The sequence below is a fragment of the Herpailurus yagouaroundi genome, unplaced genomic scaffold, assembly GCF_014898765.1.
Source record: "Herpailurus yagouaroundi ecotype Mexico unplaced genomic scaffold, PumYag 28, whole genome shotgun sequence".
NCBI lineage: Eukaryota > Metazoa > Chordata > Mammalia > Carnivora > Felidae > Herpailurus > Herpailurus yagouaroundi.
The window spans coordinates 124,048,246-124,068,619 of record NW_024412376.1 but is presented as its reverse complement, the minus strand read 5'-3'; the positions used below and the strand labels follow the sequence as shown (position 1 = coordinate 124,068,619).

Here is a 20,374-nt window from a genome sequence, read left to right as displayed (position 1 = left end):
ACCCTCCCCTCCCTCCCACCCCCATCAACCCTCAGTTTGTTCTCAGTTTTTAAGAGTCTCTTATGCTTTGGTTCTCTCCCGTGGTATCTTGTTAAGTTGCATGTATATTTTTGTGCACATTTTTCTACTTTCTGGAAAAGGCTTTTCTGACTGATACAATAAAAAAAATAATGGCAAGGAGACAGTTCTGAGCCCATTCTAAGCATTTTCCTTTAGACTTCTGTATCTCCAAATAATTTCACCTGTTGTGTGATAACTTTTGTTGAACGATTTTATTTTTGTGTTCTTGCTAGATTGGTCTCTTTCTGGGTAGCTGCCTAGATTTGGTTTCACAGGAAGCGTCTTCCTCTCTTCTCTGGTTTTGTCACGTGTAGCTGGAGATTCCCATCAAGCTTTCATGTTCTCGCCCTCACGTGTTCATTTGAACTGTAGGACTCAGTAGGAATTACTGTTTTCATTGTCATTTTCTTCTCTTGAAGATCAGGAAAGCATAAAAGAGTACTTTTTAAATGAGGGAACTCCTCTTCCCCCCCCCCCCCCCCGCCCCAGTTTTTTCATTTGGAACTAATTTTGAGTAAAGATGAGTTTTATTCAGCAATTTTTTTTTTCAATTATGAGGTGTTGACTCTGCTCTCAAGATGTAAATCATTTGCATCTCAAACCCAAATTAAAATACTGAAATAGTGGTTTCTGTACCAAGGAAAACACTGGTGCTTCATTTCTTGCTTTGTTTTAATGTCGTAACTGGATAGGGGATACCAGAATGCAGTCCCTGCATGCAACCCTCCTGTAACGCCGACATAAGTGCTTCTGTGAGCACACTTTCTGCCTCTCTCCACGTATGGGACAAGACTGTCATCCGTTCCATGCCTCTGCTCTGTGTCCATGTGCCTGTTCTCTTCTGACTTTCGGTACTTCCTTCCTCAGTACCTTTATTCTCTCCCTTTCCTCGGCTCCTTCCTGTGTGCTGACACATGGCTGCAGCTTTTTCCTATTTGGTAAAGGGGAAACAAGGCTGTTAATTTAACTACTTGCCTGTATTGGTTTCTCCTCTTGAGTTTTACAGACCAAATTTCTAACTAGGGATTTAGCGGCTTCTTCACTTTGCTTTAGTCTTTCCTTATCCGACTTTGGTCGCTGTCTTTTCATTGGAACGGTTTTTAAAGAATACTTGAAGCCTACCGACCTGCCTCCCCCAGGGGTCATTTCGCACTGTTAACCCTCCTCTTTGAGAGTCTTACCCCATTTCGGCTGTATAACTTGGATCTTCATAAGTTTCCGTCTTCTTATGTTCATTTGGGATAATAGTTCTCAGGTTTCTGAGTATCAAGAAAAACAATGAAAATACTAGGCATCTAGTTAGTCGCTCAGCGAATGGTGACTGCCCCCAACTGGACCATCTGTGGTGCTTGCCTGCCTGCTCTATAAATATCTAAGACAGTTTTGTTGTTCTTTTGCTTCTTCCTCCTCCTCCTTCCCTAAGTATAGACATTCTTTAAATCTCATTGTTTCCACTTAATCTAATCTCCCTCTGCCTTGGAAATCTCTGCCTGCAGGGCTCTAGCTGATCAGTTTAGGCTGCCAGCAGCCAGACACTTACCTTGAGGCTGTGCTGGCTTTCAGATCAGGAATCCTGGTTCTGACGGCCTCTTGGAAACCTTCATTTGAAATGCTTTTTACCACCTGACGTTGAATGTGTCTGAAACCAAATCCCTTATTTTTATTCCTCTGTCCCACATGCTTTTAGGAATACAAATATTTCTCCCAGTAAACCCAGCAGAAAACCTTACCATCATCTTTGATTCCCGCCCCCCCCACTCCATTTAAAGTTATGTTGATGTTTTTCCCTGTCCTTCAGGTGCAGAATTTTCCCTTCCCTAACTTGTCTTCAACATTGGTCTTATGCAGCTGACCTCATGAATTGGTCCAGTGGCTACCATTCTCTACTTTCTGCCCTGATCTGTTAGTCATAATGCCTTAATCGTATTTGTGACATCTACTCAAACTTTTAAGGGCTTCTTGCTTGCCTCTGGGCCAGTCTGAACACACAGGATTTTCAGTCTGGGCTCAACTTATCTTTCTTATCTTACCCCAGCCATTCATCTGATGGTTTACTCCCCGTTCTCAGAACATGCCTGCATTCTTTCAAATGGTCAGTCCTGGGAATGAGGTAAGTGCATGCACCCCAATGTATTTTCAAGGTAATCACTCCGTGAGTGGCTCGTACTGAATCCTGCTGAGAATTTGAAGGAGGCTTATGAAATGAATCTCAGGGCCGACTTCCCCCACTGGTCAAAGGTTGCCCCACAGGTGTTAACTTCTCCATACTTCCGGGTAGTGAATAAGTACAGAGCTCTTACTTTTCTGGTTGGACCTGCCTGAAGCCAGTTGCAGCCTTCAAGGAACTGGTTCTCTATAAGGGGGGTAAGAGATTGGGTCAAGAGATCTTTTTGAAGTGGTGCACAACAGGTGTTTGTAATTATGTGCATGGTTAAAAAAATAAAAACAACTCAAAAGGTACAGAAGTATGTAGAGTGAAACAGTATGTCTCCTCCTCTGGTGTTTTGGTTCAGGGCTCTGCAAACTGCAGTTTACCACAGGCTCCTTGTCTTGTAAATAAAGTTTTTTTATTGGAACAGAGCCATGCCCATTCGTTAAAGTATTATCCATGGCTGTTGTCAAGCTACAGCATCTGATTGGGTAGTTATCACAAAGGCTTTGTGGTCCATGAGATTAAATATTTGGCCCTTTAAGAACAAGTTTGTCGACCCCTATTCTAGTCATCCTGGTTTCTTCCCTGTAAACACCCACTGGTAACTGTTTGCTGAGATTTGGCATGCGATAACAACTGTATACATGGTATATATACCTACCTACCTCTGTGCCCCTCCACAGACATACATACGATGACTGTATACATAATGCATGCTTTTTTCCAACTTAAAAATATCTTACTGATTTTTCCTTACTAATATATATAGAAGATCCTGATTCTTCACTTATACTTTAGAATATAGTATTCTAATAAGCTACCATTTATTTAACCAATTCCCTATTGATGGACATTGTGTTATTTTGTCTTTTATTATTACAAATTATAACATTATATTTATACATGCTTCTAATACAAAAAGATTAACTCCCTGAGTGTTCCTATCTTAAACTTTGTTTCAGTCATATGCCTGCCATGACACATTGTCCACAGTATGCATTCACTTTTACTTGAGGGGAACAGGATCATTAGGGGCTGGAGTTTTGGGTTAGGCCTTTCTCATGAGGTTCTGTGTAAGTTGGATCTTGAGGAATCAAGATGAATAATGAAAAGGGGGTAGGAGGGGCAGTAGGGCTACATCGTTGAAGGCTTGTGGTTACCAAAACCTTCACGTGCTCTTGTGTTGCACTGCCCAGAACCAGAGCCATGAGCCATGGCGGTTCTTACGCACTTGAAACGTGGCTAGTTCACATTGAGATGTGTGTGAGATGGGTGTGGCAAGTAGATCGACAACAGTGTTTGAAGACTTAGTGTGGAAATAAGACAATGCTATGCTTCCAGAGTAGTATCTTGGATGTATTGGAAGTATTGTTAAAAATAATTTTATTTGGGAGCGCCTAGGTGGCTCACTCAGTTGGTTAAGCATCCGACTCTTGGTTTTGGCCCAGGTCATGATCTCATGGTTCTTGAGATTGAGGTCCGCATCGGGCTCTATGCTGATGGCGTGGAGCCTGCTTGGGATTCTCTCTCCCTCTCTCTTTGTCCATCCCCCACTTATGCTCTATCTCTCTCTCTCAAATAAAGAAGTAGAAACTTAAAAAAAAAAAAAGTTTTATCTGTTTTTACTTTTTAAAATGTGGCTACCAGAAAATTTAAATTATGTGGCTTGCAGTATTTTCTATTATTACTATTAATAATATTATTAATAATATTACTAAATAAGCTATTAATAAATAAGCTCCTCTGGCTTATTTATCCTTCCATATGGACCGTAAGGCTCATTCTTAAAACAGTGAGGTAACACGATGAACCTAGTTTTACAGAGATTAAACTGGTTGTGTTGTGGTGTGCTGAGATAACTGTTTGTAGCTGAGCCCTTGCTGTGTCCTAGGCATCATCCTAGCAGCTTTATGTGTTACTAACTCAGTCTTCACAGCAAGTCTGTAAATGTAGGTACCCTTCATCTTGCAGTGGGGCTTGGGTCACAGGGAGGCAGACCTCCCGGCCCAAGGTCGACTGATAATGCCTTGGCTGTGGACCCAGGCATTTTGATAGCACAGCCACATATTGAACCATTACAAGTCACCCAGACGGTGAGTTAGAAAAAGGATGTGCTCTTTGCACACAGTAAGCACTTAGGCATTTGACAGCAAACGCATGGTAGCTGATAATTTTCTGACCCTATTATTAGTACTTTAAGTTTTAAAAATGGACCTCCATAATACCCTGATACTTTGGTTTTACATTCTTTTCACCGTGGTTGGCGGTTTCACACTTATCTTTTTGGATATCCAAGCTGCAAGTTGAGTTTCTTGTGTTCTGTATATAGCAAGTTTTTAAGAGTATGTAGTTTTTTGTTTTCTCTTGTCATACTCAGGAGGCAAATTTTATTTTGTCGTCTTCATTTTTCACAGAGCAACAGAGAGGCGAAGTAATGTGGCCAAGGTTTTATAGCAGGGAGTTATAAAGCCATAAAAATATGTAGTTTTGGTCACTGTTTTGTTTTTACAAGTAAACATTTTCTGTTTGAGCTTGGACCTAATTGATCATAAACAACGTATATTTATTCCTAAACATTTTCTTGGATTTCGGATGATACATACTTTACAGAGATGTTTCTTCATACAAAAGGTGTATCAGAGAGGAGAATGGTTGCATTAATGAGAGCCAAGTTGCAATGCTTATATATATATTTTTTGATGCTTAATGACTATAGAGTATTTGAAGAGAAAGGAAGCTCATTTTTAAAGAAACATCAGCATAGATGGAACTAAAATGGTAATGGAGAGAAGGCCAGAATTTCTGTGAATGGTACTTCTTCAAGAGCTGACTTCCAAGGCTGTCCTTCTTGAGTTAGTCCTAATACCAAATATTTTCTAAAATGTTAAATTTCCCCAGTTTGTAGCTCAAAGTTGTAATCTCATAAATGCTTAAATCTTGCTGATCTTCACTGTGGAATGGGACAAGTTTACGTTGTTAGTTGAGGAATGACACGCACACTGAGAATTTTCCTGTAAGTGGTCCTTCTCTTCCCTGGAATGGTGACCTTGAGCAGGGAATTTCCTACCTTCTCTAGCAGTCCAGTTCAGCTTCAGAAATCTTTTCCCTGTGTTAAGCTAAAACCTGACACCAAACCTGCTACCTGTGACGTTTGTTTTAAGTTTTATTTATTTATTTTGAGAGAGAGTGCACATGTGCGTAGGGGAGGGGGAGGGAGAGAGAGAAAGAGAGACAAACAGACACATACACACATAGAGAATCCCAGTGTGGGGCTCAAACTCATGAACCCTGAGCCAAAATCAAGAGTCAGAGGCTTAAATGACTGAGCCACCCAGGTGCCGCCCTCCCCTGGTCCCCTGGGACTTTTTTTTTTTTTAAAACATTCATTTTTGAGAGACAGAGCATGAGTGGGGGAGGGGCAGAGAGAGAGGGAGACACAGAATCTGAAGCAGGCTCCAGGCTCTGAGCTGTCAGCCCAGAGCCCGACGCGGGGCTCGAACTCACAGACTGAGAGATCGTGACCTGAGCCGAAGTCGGGCACTCAACCTACTGAGCCACCCAGGCGCCCTGCCCTGGGACTTTTTAGTTCTACCTCTTGCGATCATACAGAGTAAATACACACATAGAGACTTTTGCGGTTATTGGAACAGAGGCCCCCAGTCCTTCCTAATCCCTCATTTGATTGTTTTGGAGCCTGAGTTGGCAAACTTTTTTTAATGGCCCAGATAATACTTTAGGTTTTGAAGCTACTTAAGGTCTCTGTTGCATAATTTTCCTTTCCTTCTTCCAGCCCTCCTCCTTCCATCCCTCTGTGTTTTTATTTTTTGCAACCCCTTGGAAATATAAAAAACACTCTTAGCTGACACAGGCTGGACTTGGCCCCACGGTAGCTTGCCAGTCCCTGGTTTTAGAGCCTCTTCTGTCTGGGATGATCTTTGGGGGGGGGGGGGCAGTGCTTTCTTCATGGTGCTGCCCCAGAGCCATACAAAACTTCTGTAAGAACTGAGCAGCACAGAATAATGGATTTGCCACTATTTCAAGTACTTGAAGTGCCTGTTGCTTGTTTGAGCTTGGTCACATTTTCAGCTTAAAATGACCTTATTAATGCTGACCAAGACTTCGGTTTATCTTTTTTATTAGACCACATTACATCTCCTAGGATATTTTTAGACTTTAGCCTAGGACCATCCGTATATACAGCTATCTATGTCTATTTTTTTAATAGTTTTTAATTTTTTTTATTGAAGTGAGGTGGACACAGTGTTATATTCGTCTCAGGTGCACAGCACAGGGACTCAACAACTGTGTTATGCTACCTCACAGGTGTAGCTGCCATCTGTCACCATGCATGGCTACCATAGTACCATGGCTATAGTCCCTGTGCTGTACCTTTTGTTCCCGTGACTTATTCACTCCATTTTGCCCATCCCCCTACCTCCAACTCCCTGGCAGGCATCAGTTCTCTGTAATTATGACTCTGTTCATGGTTTTTGTTTGTTTATCCATTTGTTTTGGTCTTCCACATGTGTTTGTCTTTCCCTTATTTCACTTAGCCTAATACCCTCTAGGTCCATCCGTGTTGCTGCACATGACAAGATCTCATCTTTTTTTATGGCCGAGTAATATTCCACTGTGTGTGTGTACCACATGTTTATTCATCCATCTGTTGATGGACACAGGCTGCCTCCCTGTCTTGACTATTGTCAGTCATGCTGCAGTGAACATAGGAGTGCATATATCTTTTCAAATTAGTGTTTTTGTTTTCTTTGGGTGAATACCCAGTAGTGGAATTACTGGGTCTTCGGGTAGTTCTATTTTTAATTTCTTGAGGAGCCTCCATTCTATTTTCCACAGTGGCTGCACCAATTTGCATTCCCACCAGGCACATGAGGGTTCATTCCCATTTCTCTGCACCCTCACCAACACTTGTTATTTCTTGTCTTTTTTATTCTAGCCATTCTGACAGATTAAGGTGATACCTCATTACGGTTTTGATTTACCTTTTCCTGACGAGTGTTGTGGTGCATCTTTTCATGTGTCTCTTGGCCATCTGGTTGTCTTTGGAAAAAATACCTGTTCGGGTCCTCTGCCCATTTTTAATCAAATTATTGGGGGTTTTTTGGTGTTGAATAAGTTATATATTTTTATATCCAGTTATATTAAACCTCATCTTAGCTGGAGCCATTTCTTGCTCTAGTCTGTTGAGAGCTTTCTGGAACCTACTTTGTCCTCTAAAGTGTTAACGGAATTTCTCTCAGCTTTCCGTTACCTGAATGCTTGATAAACATACCTGGCTCTTCCACTCAAGTTACAAGTAAAAATTTGAATGAGACATAGCTGAGAACTAAATCTCAAATCACAAATACTTAGAAAATAAGGTAGTTTTAGTATGGGGCTATAGCTGGTCTCTACTCTTTTTAAAAAAAAATTATTTTGTAGACTTGTACTTGGATCTGCATTGTGGCATCCATCAGCTAGAGGTTTTGGTCATTACAAATGGCTTTCAGAGTGGGGCACCTGGGTGGCTCAGTCAGTCAAGCATCTGACTGCAGCCCAGGTCATGAGCTCCTGGTTTGTGAGTTGAAGTCGCGCATCAGGCTCAAAACCTGGAGCCTGCTTTGGATTCTGTGTCTCCTTTCTCTCTGTCCCTCCCTTGTTCATACTCTGTCTCTTGCTCTCTCTCAAAAATAAGTAAAAAATTTTTTCAGTGTTCATTTTTGAGACAGAGACAGAGCATGAACGGGGGAAGGTCAGAGAGAGAGGGAGACAGAGAATCCGAAGCAGTCTCCAGGCTCTGAGCTGTCAGCACAGAGCTGGACCCGGGGCTCGAACTCACAGACCGTGAGATCTTGACCCGAGCTGAAGTCGGACGCTCAACCGACTGAGCCACCCAGGCGCCCCAACATTAAAAAATTTTTTTAAAAAATGGCTTTCACAGTGCTTAGGCAGGAAATAAGTCTAATGGCCAGAAAAAACCTTAATTCGCATTCAAAAATAAAACAATTTTAAGTAATGATTTTTTTCAAGAAGTAGCTGATACATACATATATATATTTTTTTTTTATTTCAGAAAGGATTTACACCAGCTGCCCCGGTTCATTCCAATAAAGAAGATCCAGCTACCCAGACAAATTTGGGATTTATCCATGCATTTGTCGCTGCCATATCAGTTATCATTGTATCTGAGCTGGGTGATAAGACATTTTTCATAGCCGCCATCATGGCCATGCGCTATAACCGTCTGACGGTGTTGGCTGGGGCCATGCTTGCCCTGGGCCTGATGACGTGCTTATCAGGTGAGTGTGCTCTTTCCTCCTAATGACTTCAGTGGATTAAGGAGACAGCGTGGTGTGGGCCGTTGAGTCATGGAATCATCCAGCTAGTTGGGTTGCAGTTTGGTTCCCAGAGTTCCAGAATTTAGTAAACAGAATATGGTATTGGTACATAAACCGCTGAAAACCATGTTGCGCTTTTAAAGTTACATTTTCAGCTATTCACAGCCAAGACACGTACTTCTCATTTCTTCACTAGTTTTTATCCTTGCTATGACTGTGTGTATCCTGGCTTTTTTTTCTTTTCAGTCCAGATAGGTTTATATCTGATACCTTAGAAATAGGACTCAAATACATTTCAGGGACATGTTGGAAACCAGTAGCTGTTGAAGGACATTTCATAGTTACTGTGTTTGGTTACGCTGTTCTTACCCCATTATAAAATGTTCTTAGACTCCCAGTTTGTGTTTCTATTCTACAGACTTCATTTTTTCAAAGAATTAGACCATGCGAAAGTAAACGTTAACACTAAATAATTAAACAGAGTGGAGTCTCTAATTCCAAAGCCACCCCAAGCTGGGAGGAAAGCCGGGAGCTTTCCCCTTATAGCCAGACTTGGTTTGGAGCCTGATGTCGGGTAGTGGCCTAATGATAAGTTCCTTAACCTGCGAGCTTCAGTGTCCGCGTCTGTAGAACAGAGAGGATAAAGCCTACTTCCCTTGTAGGGTTGTGGTCCGTGTTAAGTGAGATCCTATATTGCAGGTGCTCGGTCCTCTGCCCCTCAGCATCTCTCACATCTGAAGCTTAGTTCTTCATGTACAGAACAAGTTCTGTTTCTGGCTGCTTGGACACCCGTCCAAGTTAAAGTTGTTTTAAACCTAAAATAAAGGAGTATTTTACTGATTAAAATAATTTGACCACTTTACACATTTTAGAAGTTAAAGCATTAATCATATTTCATAATAAAAACAATTTTTTTCTTCCAAAGGAAATTCTGACACAGGAAATAGGGAGAGTGGAGAGAGTTGTTAAGTGGTGAAGTCATCGTTCAGAAGGAGTATGAATAGTATCGGAGGATTTTATTTTTTAAACTTCTCTCACTTCGAGGGTAGCTTGAAAGCTGGCCTCTCTGCCTGTTCCCTCCTCAGAACCCGGTGCCCTGGGCTCCCCACCTCTTCTCTCTGATCACTTCCTTTTCCTCAGCTGAGGGCCACCTTGGTCTCCTGCCCTGCCCTCTCCGGTCTCCCCTTCCCGCTGGCCACGCTGCGCACCTGTGCTGTAGGCTGGTGCGGTGGTCTGCAGACTTTCCTTGTGTCTCATTTGGAAAAACTCTGCACACCTCTCATGTGGAAGTTATCTAAAGCGTGTCATCTTAAGTTCAAGGGGTTGCAGAGATCTAATTTCTAGTATATTTTTCCTCATAGAATTTTACCCTAATGATTATGACTTTCTCCTTGAAAATCTCTTATGGATCACACTGTCATTTATCTGCAGCAAAAATTTGCATATAAAGTGAATTTTAAAAGAGACTGATAGGGGCGCCTGGGTGGCTCAGTAGGTTAAGCGTCCGACTTCGGCTCAGGTCACGATCTCATGGTCCGTGAGTTCGAGCCCCGAGTCGGGCTCTGTGCTGACAGCTCGGGGCCTGGAGGCTGCTTCGGATTCTGTGTCTCCCTCTCTCTCTCTGCTCCTCCCCTGTTCATGCTCTGTCTCTCTCTGTCTCAAAAAATAAATAAACATTTAAAAAAAAATTAAAAAAAAAAGATACTGATAGTTTCCTTTGTTAAGTCTTGAAATGTTAATATTTTTTACAGATTATAGTTATTAATAGTACAGTTGATCAAAGCAAACTATATCACAAACTACATACATTCGTATTACGTATATTTAGCTAATATATCACACTACCCAACACATTTTTTTAAAGTTTGGAAATGCATCTTTTAATGAAATGATAGAACTATTCTTTTTAAATTAGCTTATATGTCCTTGGATGAATATTTCTGTTGATAGAATTAAGCAGGGTGTCGCCTCAGTTCTGATCTTTATTTTTTTAAAGCTTATTCCTTTATTTTGAGAGAGAGAGAGAGAGAGAGTGAGCACAAGTGGGGAGGGGCAGACAGAGAGGGAGAGAATGTGTTCTATCAGCACAGAGCCCGAGATGGGGCTTGATCTCACGAACTCATGAGATTATGATATGAACTGAAATCAAGAGTCATATGCTTAACCAAATGAGCCACCCAGGTACCCCTATTTTTTTTTAATGTTTATTTACTTTTGAGAGAGAGCTCAAGAAGGGGAAGGGCAGAGAGGGAGGGAGACACAGAATCCGAAGCAGACTCTAGGCTCTGAGCTGTCAGCACAGAGCTGGACACGGGGCTCAAACCCATGAACTATGACGTCATGACCTGAGCCAAAGTTGGATGCTTAACCGACTGAGCCACCCAGGTGCCCCTACATGTTAGTCTTTTACTTATGAGTACTTTGTTTAACTGGCTATATTTAGAAATAATGGAGAAAATTGAAATATTGTTCATTTGTGTGTACTTTCGCCAATAAAGGATTTTATTTAAAAATTATATCACATCACATATTTTAAGTATATTTTTGCCAGAACCTTGGAGCTGCAGATATAGCTCATTCAGTTTATGGAAAATGTCTGCCACGTTACCTGATTGCTATAGCAGTTCTAGTAGGTCCATAGTAAATCATCTAATCCTAATCCTGTGACTCTCGGTCACAAAGCATTTGACTTGGTTTTTGAATTTAAATGAACATGATGGGGCGCCTGGGTGGCTCAGTCGGTTGAGCGTCCGACTTCAGCTCAGGTCATGATCTCGCAGTTTGTGAGTTCGAGCCCCACGTCAGGCTCTGTGCTGACAGCTCAGAGCCTGGAGCCTGCTTCGGATTCTGTCTCTCCCTCTCTCTATGCTCCTCCCCGGCTCACACCCTGTCTCTCTCTCAAGAATAAATAAAGAAAAAAAATTAAAAAAAAAATAAATAAATGAACATGATATGCATCCCCATGACAACCATCTGCTTTAGAATTCTTCTAAAATGGATGATAGGTGGCTGGAGTAGGCATGGCCCCCAGCTATGAGAGTGCCACAAGGGCGAGGTAAGACACCGAGGGCTGTAGTATTTCCTTCTGATGATCTCTTTGCTTCGTGTAACAAGACTCTGCCTTAGGGAACATGCATTGTTTACACTGGTTGGAGAATGAAAGAGGCACAGTTTCTCAGTGAAAATTGTCATTCCTATCAAGGCCCAGGTACCCTATTTCTTTTCTTTCTCTCTCTTTTTTTTTTAATGTTTGTTTATTTTTGAGAGACAGAGCGTGAGCAGGGAAGGGGCAGAGAGAGAGGGAGACACAGAATCTGAAGCAGGCTCCAGGCTCTGAGCTGTCACCACAGATGTGGGGCTTGAACTCATGAACCACGAGATCATGACCTGAGCCAAAGTCGGACGCTTAACCGACTGAGCCACCCAGGGGCCCTGCAGGTACCCTAGTTCTAATGCCATGACCTTTAGTTCCAACAAACATAATGCCATTATTTCTGATGTCATGACCTTACCAGAAACTTGCATAAGACAGGGAAGCCCCAAAGCCCTGTGTCTGATTTATGCCTTGATTGAAGACACCAGTAGTTTAGACCCCCTCTCTGCTGCCCGAGGACATCTATTTTTCCGTACTGTGGGGAAATGCACCATAGAAGGCTGGGTAAAAGGCATCCTTGTAAAGGAGACAGACGGCAACCAAGAAGGGATGTGAGAAAGGGAAGCCGGCAGGACTCCTTAACCACAAGCATGTTTTTAGGCAGATGAATTTTAGGAAAGAGAACCTATGGAAGTTGAACTTCTGGAAATAGATTCTTTTGCAAAATATTCATCTGTGTCCCCTCATGAAGTCTTTGAGAATCTCTGGGAGTATGTCAGTCCCGGTTCGGAGATTGCACATTTGCAGCTCTTGTCTCTTATACGCCAGTGGAGGGCTAAACATGGGGGGGCCGGGGCGGGGGGTCACATTCCTGCTCAGCCCCTCACTTAGCTGGGGGCATTTACCTAGCCCCTCTGTGCCATTTGACAACAGCATGATGAGAATCCTGTGTACTTCAGAGGTTTTTTTTAATGTTTTTATTTACTTTAAGAGAGAGAACGTGAGTGGGGGAGGGATAGAGAGAGAGGGAGAGAGTCCCAAACAGGCTCCGCACTGTCCGCATGGAGCCTGATGCGGGGCTCAATCCCAAGAACGGTATCATGACCTGAGCTGAAATCAAGAGTCGGACGCTTAACGGACTGAGCCCCCCCAGGCGCCCCCATGTTAGAGTAGAGTTTACTACTCTGCTCTTCCTCCTCATGTTGTGAGCACACACTCTGCTCTTTCTCCCATTTCCCTCCTTAGCCACTTGTAATCTGATTTCTGCTTCTGACATCTTTGCAAAGGCTTCAGTAACCAGCTTCCCTTATTAGAGCTCAGTTTTCATTTCAGTGAGCCCCCGCAGGCCACATTCACGGGCATACCCCACCTCTTTATTCTCTTGGCTTCTATGACACCATGTGCTTATCGTTACATTTCTGTTTCTCTTCGAAAACACTTTGTACCAGTAAATACTCACATCCCCCACCATTGTATCCTTGGCCCATTTTTTTCCCCTTCACACTAACGTCCTTGTGCTGAGTGCTCTCAGTTTAATTACCTAAAAGTCCGTGAGTCCCATATCTCTATCTTCACTCCAGATTTTTCTTGGAACTTCAACACTGCCACGATGTAGAAGGACCAGTGCGTTTGTAGCTCTGTTCTGACTGGTTGCAAAGTCCATGCTTAATGAGAAGTAACATCTCACTGTTCCCAGAGCAAAAGTGCTTGAGTGTCTGAGGGACAGTTTCCAAAGAAATAGGAAATAGAGGGAGAGTAACCAGGAGAAGGAAAAGTTACAATGCCAAGTAGTTTTTTTGCTCTCCCATGGAGATGTCAGGCAGAAGGCAGAAAAGATGGCTCTATAAGGATCAGTAAGTATCAGGGTGTTTTCATTTTAAGACTGTCTGAAGATAGAAGGAAGACTGAGTTTAGGAGATTTAAAAAAGCTCACTACGTTCCATTTTTAAATTTTAAAACCTTTTATGGAAAATATTTTAAATTTACAAAGTTGCAAAAATAAAATAGTACAAAGAACACCTGTACACCTTTTATACAAATTCAGTGTTGTTAGCATTTTACCCCAGTGCTTTAGCCTGTGTGACTTACCTGTCTATATCTAAGAAAAATTATATGTGTAGTTACATACATAATTTATTTATATATATATATATATGACATGTACATGTTATATATGCAGATACATAAGGTAGATAAATATACACATATATCTTCACATACAGGAATAGATGGATACATGCTTTACCATCTGTATTTTGGTTTTGTCAGTTGATTTAATATCCTCTGTAGCAGTTTTTCCCCCTCCCATAGAGGAGGAGCTAGTCTAGGTCAGGTATTACATTTGGGTCTTACTAGTTTGTTAGTCTTTTTTTTTAAGTTTTTTTATTTTTTAGAGAATGTGTGAGCTGGGATGGGGTGGGGGGGTGGGGCGAGAGAGAGAGAGAGAGGGAGGGAGAGAGAGAGAAAGAATCTTAAGCAGGCTCCACACATGGGGCTCCGACCTAGGGCTCTGACCCCACAACCCTGGGATTGTGACCTGAGCCAAAATCAATAGTTGTACCCTCAACCAACTGAACTATCCAGGTGCCCCTCTTTTTTAGTCTTTTAATCGGAAACACTTCGACAGCCTTTTCTTGTGTTTTATGATACTAACATTTTTTAAAGAAGACAGCCCCTCCCCTTTTAATGGATTGCTTCTCATTTTGTGTTTCTCTGCTGTTTCCTCATAATTAGATTAAGGTAATGCATTTTTGACCAGAATGCTGCATAGGTGATATTTGTCCCTCTGAGAACGTCACATCTGGAAGAACAAGATGTCTGTCTGTCCCTCAGCGACGTCAAGATTTTTCTTGTGTACTGTCTTTTTCTCTTTCCCTGCAACTAATATGCAGTCTTTAGGGAGACACTTTAAATAAGACCGTACGGACACCCTGTTGCCCATTGTTTAGGGTTAATGATTCTTCCATGATCTCAATTTACCTTGATAATTGCAGAATGATGGCTTTCTGATTCTAGTAGCCTATCCCCGTGTCCAGCGGGCCTGGCACACTACGCTCACAGAGCTCTCCTTCCCATCCCACTCGTTTGTCTCTTTGTTGTCAGTATAAACTTGGGGATTCATTGTTTTCAGTGGGTTATAATTAATTACCTAATTATATTGCTTCAATTGCCCCAGATTTGGCTGGGGGAAGCCCCTCCAAGCCAGCTCCCGTGTCCTTGCGTCATGTTCCCATCATTGGTTTTGTTCCTCCGTACTTTCTAGTACGACAAGATAGCACAAGTTCAGCTTGTACCTGGTCTGCATAGGCCTGGAATTAGCCATTTTTCTGAGGAGGCTTTTAGTGGGGAGTGGTGTGAGAAGCCAAGAATGGATGTCAAATGGTCTCATTACTGAGATGTCTTTGCTTTTTGGCCTTTTCACTGGATAGAGCTAGAAAATAATAGGTCTGTATTGTGTGTGTACATATACATATACACAAATGTATATATTTATACATATAATCAGAACATAGACGTACACATAAGCGTAGATGTGATGTGTTTCTAAACATGATTTTAAAATCTTGAATTTTGTAATTATAGTGACCTGGGACTATTTTATCTGTGCAGTTATACATTTGGCGTTCATCCAGATTTTGAAGTGTTGTGCCCATTTTATAAAAAGAGCATGTGAAGTAAAGGATAATTGCATTTATTATTTGTGTGAAAATCTCCTCTGGCCCTTCTGTAGTTTTTAAGTTTTAACTACTGAACTGATAACGCCGGTATAAATGTGTTTCATGGTTAGGATTTGGGTTCTTGATACAGTTCCAAGGTTTTTTTGGTATAACTTATACAGTGGTCCTCTTTTCTTTAATGGTAGGAAAGAACGATACTGAATAAATTCGAGTCTGTTGTAAATGTTATTTTAGGGTATGGTATAGCAATGATTTGTTTTCTTTTATCAGATATATTGAAATAATTACAAAGGAGCAGAGTTTGAATCATACCTATCATTTGAGAATCTTGTCATGATTCTTCACTAAAGAAGTTTGCAATTTAAAGACTTGTAATGAAGAAATATCACTTGCGTATGAAAGTGGTATAGCTTCCAGGTTATAAGATGTCCGACTCCTTAGAGGGCATCAGAGTTAACTTTCTACCTAAAGTTGACATGACATGTGGCAAGCCGGGTTATTATGTTTTAGATGAGCTTTTCCTTGAGAACAATGTTCAGTTATGATTTCTCATAATCAGAATTATGAGACGCATGCTAATTGTCCATACTCTGCATTTTTTTCCAGTTTTGTTCGGCTATGCCACCACAGTCATCCCCAGGGTGTATACGTACTATGTTTCCACTGCATTATTTGCCATTTTTGGCATTAGAATGCTTCGAGAAGGCTTAAAGATGAGTCCAGATGAGGGTCAAGAGGAACTGGAAGAAGTTCAAGCAGAATTAAAGAAAAAGGATGAAGAAGTAAGTCATGGTGCTCCTAAACGTCTGGACCAAAAAAGCACTCCACTAAGAATAAGTATTATCTAGAGGTTTTCCATGGTTATCCGTATCTGAGTGATATATGTGGGCTCCTCAAAAGAAGTTTAAAGAAAAAAAAATAGAAGCTTGTTTTGCCCACTTTGCATTCTTAGAGCGGTCTGTGATAAGACGCTGAGTGAACGGGGATGTGGTAGAGTGTCAACCTCATGGGATGAGGTTCCTCAGGGGATTGTAAGCTCCTGCAAAGCAGGAGCTATAGTTTGTATTTTACAAGTTTCTTCCCACAGCATTTAGGATAGTAAGTGATCAGTAAATATTGGTTGATTTTGTGGTGGAGGAACGGAAGAATTGAGAATGTAGTGTGTGTTGCTGTGTGAGGCCAGTGGTTCAAAAGAGAACTTTGGGGTCACATAATTTTTTTAATGTATGTTTGTTTTTAAGGGGCGGGGGCGAGGGGCAGAGAGAGAGGGAGACACAGAATCCGAAGCGGGCTCCAGGCTGTGAGCTGTCAGCACAGAGCCCAACGTGTGGCCGGAACCCACAAACTGTGAGATCATGACCTGAGCCAAAGTCGGACGCTTAACCGACTGAGCCACCCAGGTGCCCCTGGGGTTACATAGTTTTAGTTTCTTGGAGCATAGTCCATAGAATTTAAACAGTTTTTAAAAGAAAGATTAAGTAATTTTGTACTCTTTTTATTTGTCTGCTGGGACTATTTTCTCTCTTTTTTCTTTCTAATTTAGTTTCAACGAACTAAACTCTTAAATGGACCAGGAGATGTTGAAACGGGTGCAAGCACGACAATACCCCAGAAGAGATGGCTGCATTTTATCTCCCCCATCTTCGTTCAGGCTCTCACACTGACATTCTTAGCCGAATGGGGTGATCGCTCCCAACTAACTACGATTGTTCTGGCAGCCAGAGAGGCGAGTAATACTTGAGAAATGACTGCTTCTGTATTATTGTTAAAACTAAGCATAACACTGTTACTTCACTCCACAGGACCCTGAACAGTCCGTGTGGGCCAAGAGACTACTTCATATGTTAGACTATTTTCTAATCCCTGATAATCCCGATTCTCTTTAAAATGAACGGTCTCCAGCTTCTGCAGGCAGATGGTGTCCTGTGGCCCAACCTAACTGCCGTCTTTGGACTTCTGTTTACTCCTCTTCCCTCCAGGTTTGCTGGAGGGATAGATACCATGGCAGTTGTCTTGACTCGGTTTTCTGGCTTTTCTTAGAACTTCAGTGTTTCAGGGGTTACTTTACAAAATACTGTTCAGTGGAAAATCCAAAACGGCCTCAGTGTCCAGCACAAGAGAAATTAGTTCATTTACTAATTTCTACATAGCTCTGGGAATATTCACTCTTTGGTGAATGGAAGATTCAGGAAATCACAATGTTCCCAGTGCTTATCTCTGGGTAGTGCAATTACAGTTGACTTGTTTCTGGATATACAATTTGCTAATCTTAGCCCCCGGAATACTAAGGTCTGGAATGGTAAGCTAGGGGAGACTTGTGGTCACCTTGTCCTGCCCTTTGCTCTAAAGATGCACAACCTGAGGCTCAGAGACACCTGGCAACTTGTCCAAAGTCATAAGCTAGTTGGTAGCAGTGGCAAGGACTAGAAGCTGTGGCTCTTGGCCTTCTAGCATCTTCTACCATATCTTGTTCATAGATATCAAATGCCACTTATGTAAAAGCTAGCTTTTGGGGGGAGGTTGTTTGTTTTTAAAATTATAATCTTTATTTCTTTTGAGAAGAATTAGTAACGTTTTACATGAGGTGTCTTATTGGTCACACAGGTCTGTTAAGATCTGAGGAGATGGTTGTGGAATGCAGTACTGTGGGGACTTTTCAGTCTCTTGGTGATCTTAGCTGAGGGAGTGTCTCTATCTGTTAAATTATTGTTTTTATCTGATGGTAGGTTTTAGATAACAAGCGTGATTTGAATTTGTCCTTAACTCCTAGGAGATGCCTACCATAAAAGAGCAAGTTCCTTAACATAGGCCACAGTTTAAAATACAGAACGAGGGACGCCTGAGTGGCTCAGTCAGTTGAGCCTCTTACTCTTGATTTCAGCTCAGGTCATGATCTCCCGGCTTTGTGGGATCAAGCCCCATGTTGGGCTCTGCACTGACAGCGTGGAGTCTGCTTGGGATTTTCTCTGTCCCTCTCTCTCTTCCGGCCCCCCCTCCCCTTGAAAATAAATAAATAAATAAATAAAACATTTAAAAAGAAAAAAAGAAGAGAAAATATAAAACAAGTTGCAGGCCCGGACCAAGGGTTGGGACGGGGCTATTTGGTCAGAGAAGCATCAAAAATGTTGTATTGAAAGAAAAAGAGGAACTTGGTTTTTTCACTTGAGTCCTGTATTTTAAAACTTCCTTTTAAAATGTCACTGTAATGGCCGTGCCCTATAGTTTTCTTCATTCTTAGCCTTTTTTAGCGGCTTTCAGATTGTCAGCATTGGGACTTGAAACAAAGTCACCTCTTTCTGTGGTGGTGGGGACAGTGGTGGTGGTCCTGCCAGTGAGAGCTGTCATGATGGCAGAAATCACTACGTTTTTCTTCATCCTGTCGTCTGTGTGGCACAGACTGTGAAAGGTCCACATCTGCTGTCCGTGTCAGCTCCCTCGGTCTGCTGCAGTCTAGCAGCGTGGAGTGAGTCCTCAGCTGTGTGACCGCGTTCCCGCACCATTTCCTTGTCTGAAAATGGGGCATTTCCCTACTTCGTGGGATTATTCCGGGGATGAAGCAAGATGATGCATGTGGAGTCCCCGATGCAGTGCCACCGGCCACCAGCACCGTGGGGATACTGCGAGCTCTTCAGGGGCAGAAGCCAGCTTGTCTGTTTCCCTTAACATTCCTAACCTTTTCTGAGTAGTTTTTTATATAAATTATGCTGAGATGCAGTTCAGTCCATTTTAGTCTGAACTCTATTTCTTTGTTTCCAACTGAATTTAGTGTCCTTAATTAGGTACTAAGCAAAAAAAAAAAAAAAAAATGGGGGATGAGGTTCCAGGATCAAATGAATTTGGCAAATAACAAAGACCGAAAACTTCTGTTTTAAAGGAATTTTTAAATTTTATTCAATCCAGTGACTGTTCAAGCACCACTTTGAGATAGAGTGACAGCATCTTCACGGATGCCAGCTGAGAAGTTTGAATACACAGAATGAGCAGTGCGGCCCCGCTCTGCCACACGTGGTTCACAGAGGTGTCTGCGTCTCTTCCCTCCACGCTCTCAGTGGCAGTCCTGTCCCTGCTGGGTTCTGGATCACAGCCCCATGTCTCCACTCCGTTACTTAAACCTTTGCCTTTCTCCCAGCCCTGCTGTGAGCATTTTAGCACGTAGGAGTCTTTCTCATCTGCAGTTTCACACCTTACTGGATTCTGCTTCCCTTGCAGATGCCAGCCTCTCCGTCCCTCCCCCCGGTCTCAAAAGGCCGGGCTCTGATGGCAAACAGGAGTTGCTCTACTTTCTTGGTTTCTAAACGCACCGGACCCTAGTTTCTGACCTCATCGGGAGGATTGATGGGGGCTTCGAGTTCCCTGCAGCCACCCACAGGCCCCTCAGTGCTCCTCTTGGGAGGCTAATTGTCTGACTCCCTCCAGAGTCTTCTTTGGGCTCCTCTCCCTCCGTCATCCCTTCAGTGTTGCTTTTCTTACTGTTATGTCGTCCTCGGCATCTTCGTCTGCATTCTCCCTCTCAGGGCCGTTCTCTTCAGTCCTGTAGCTGCTTCACCATTGAACCCAACCGACTCCTGAACTTCTCCCACTTTTAACTTCTGTCAGCACCCATAAACCCTTTCTTCACTCCTTCCCCCCCCCCCTTTTTAATGTTTATTTTGAGAGAGAGAGAGAGCACAAGAAGGGGATGGCCAGAGAGGGAGAGAGAATCCTGAGCAGGTTCCACACTGTGAGCACAGAGCCTGACATGGGAATCAGGGCCTGAGCGGAAATCAAGAGTTGGACGCTTAAATGACTGAGTCACCCACATGCTCCGAATAACTTTTGAGTCATGTTGGTATTATCATAATTCATCTAGAGGATTATAGGTGAGAAGTATGGGTGTCATACCTGATTTTTCTCTTCTGTAACACCTATCACTAGGGTGTATCAATTCTGCCTCCTTAATTCTCAAATCCACCTGCTTTTCTCTGCTTCCAGTCTCCCACCCCAATCCAGGCAATTGAGCCCCTTGCCTTCAATCTTGTTCCCTTCCAGCTCATTCTCTGCACTAGACTTTTAAAGC

General features: G+C 42.4%; 1 protein-coding gene across 2 annotated transcripts in view; it reads left to right on the top strand.

The window, feature by feature from the left end:
* The window catches only part of TMEM165 (transmembrane protein 165), a 36,053-nt gene that overhangs the window by 5,377 nt on the left and 10,302 nt on the right, over positions 1–20,374 (top strand). For both annotated transcript variants that reach the window (XR_005792908.1, XM_040483182.1), the window contains exons 2-4: positions 8,283–8,508; positions 15,925–16,100; positions 16,862–17,044. Coding sequence is in view for 1 of the 2 variants with exons in the window: in XM_040483182.1 (XP_040339116.1) it covers positions 8,283–8,508; positions 15,925–16,100; positions 16,862–17,044 (585 nt within the window). In the remaining variant the exon portion in view is untranslated. The remainder of the gene's footprint in view (positions 1–8,282; positions 8,509–15,924; positions 16,101–16,861; positions 17,045–20,374) is intronic.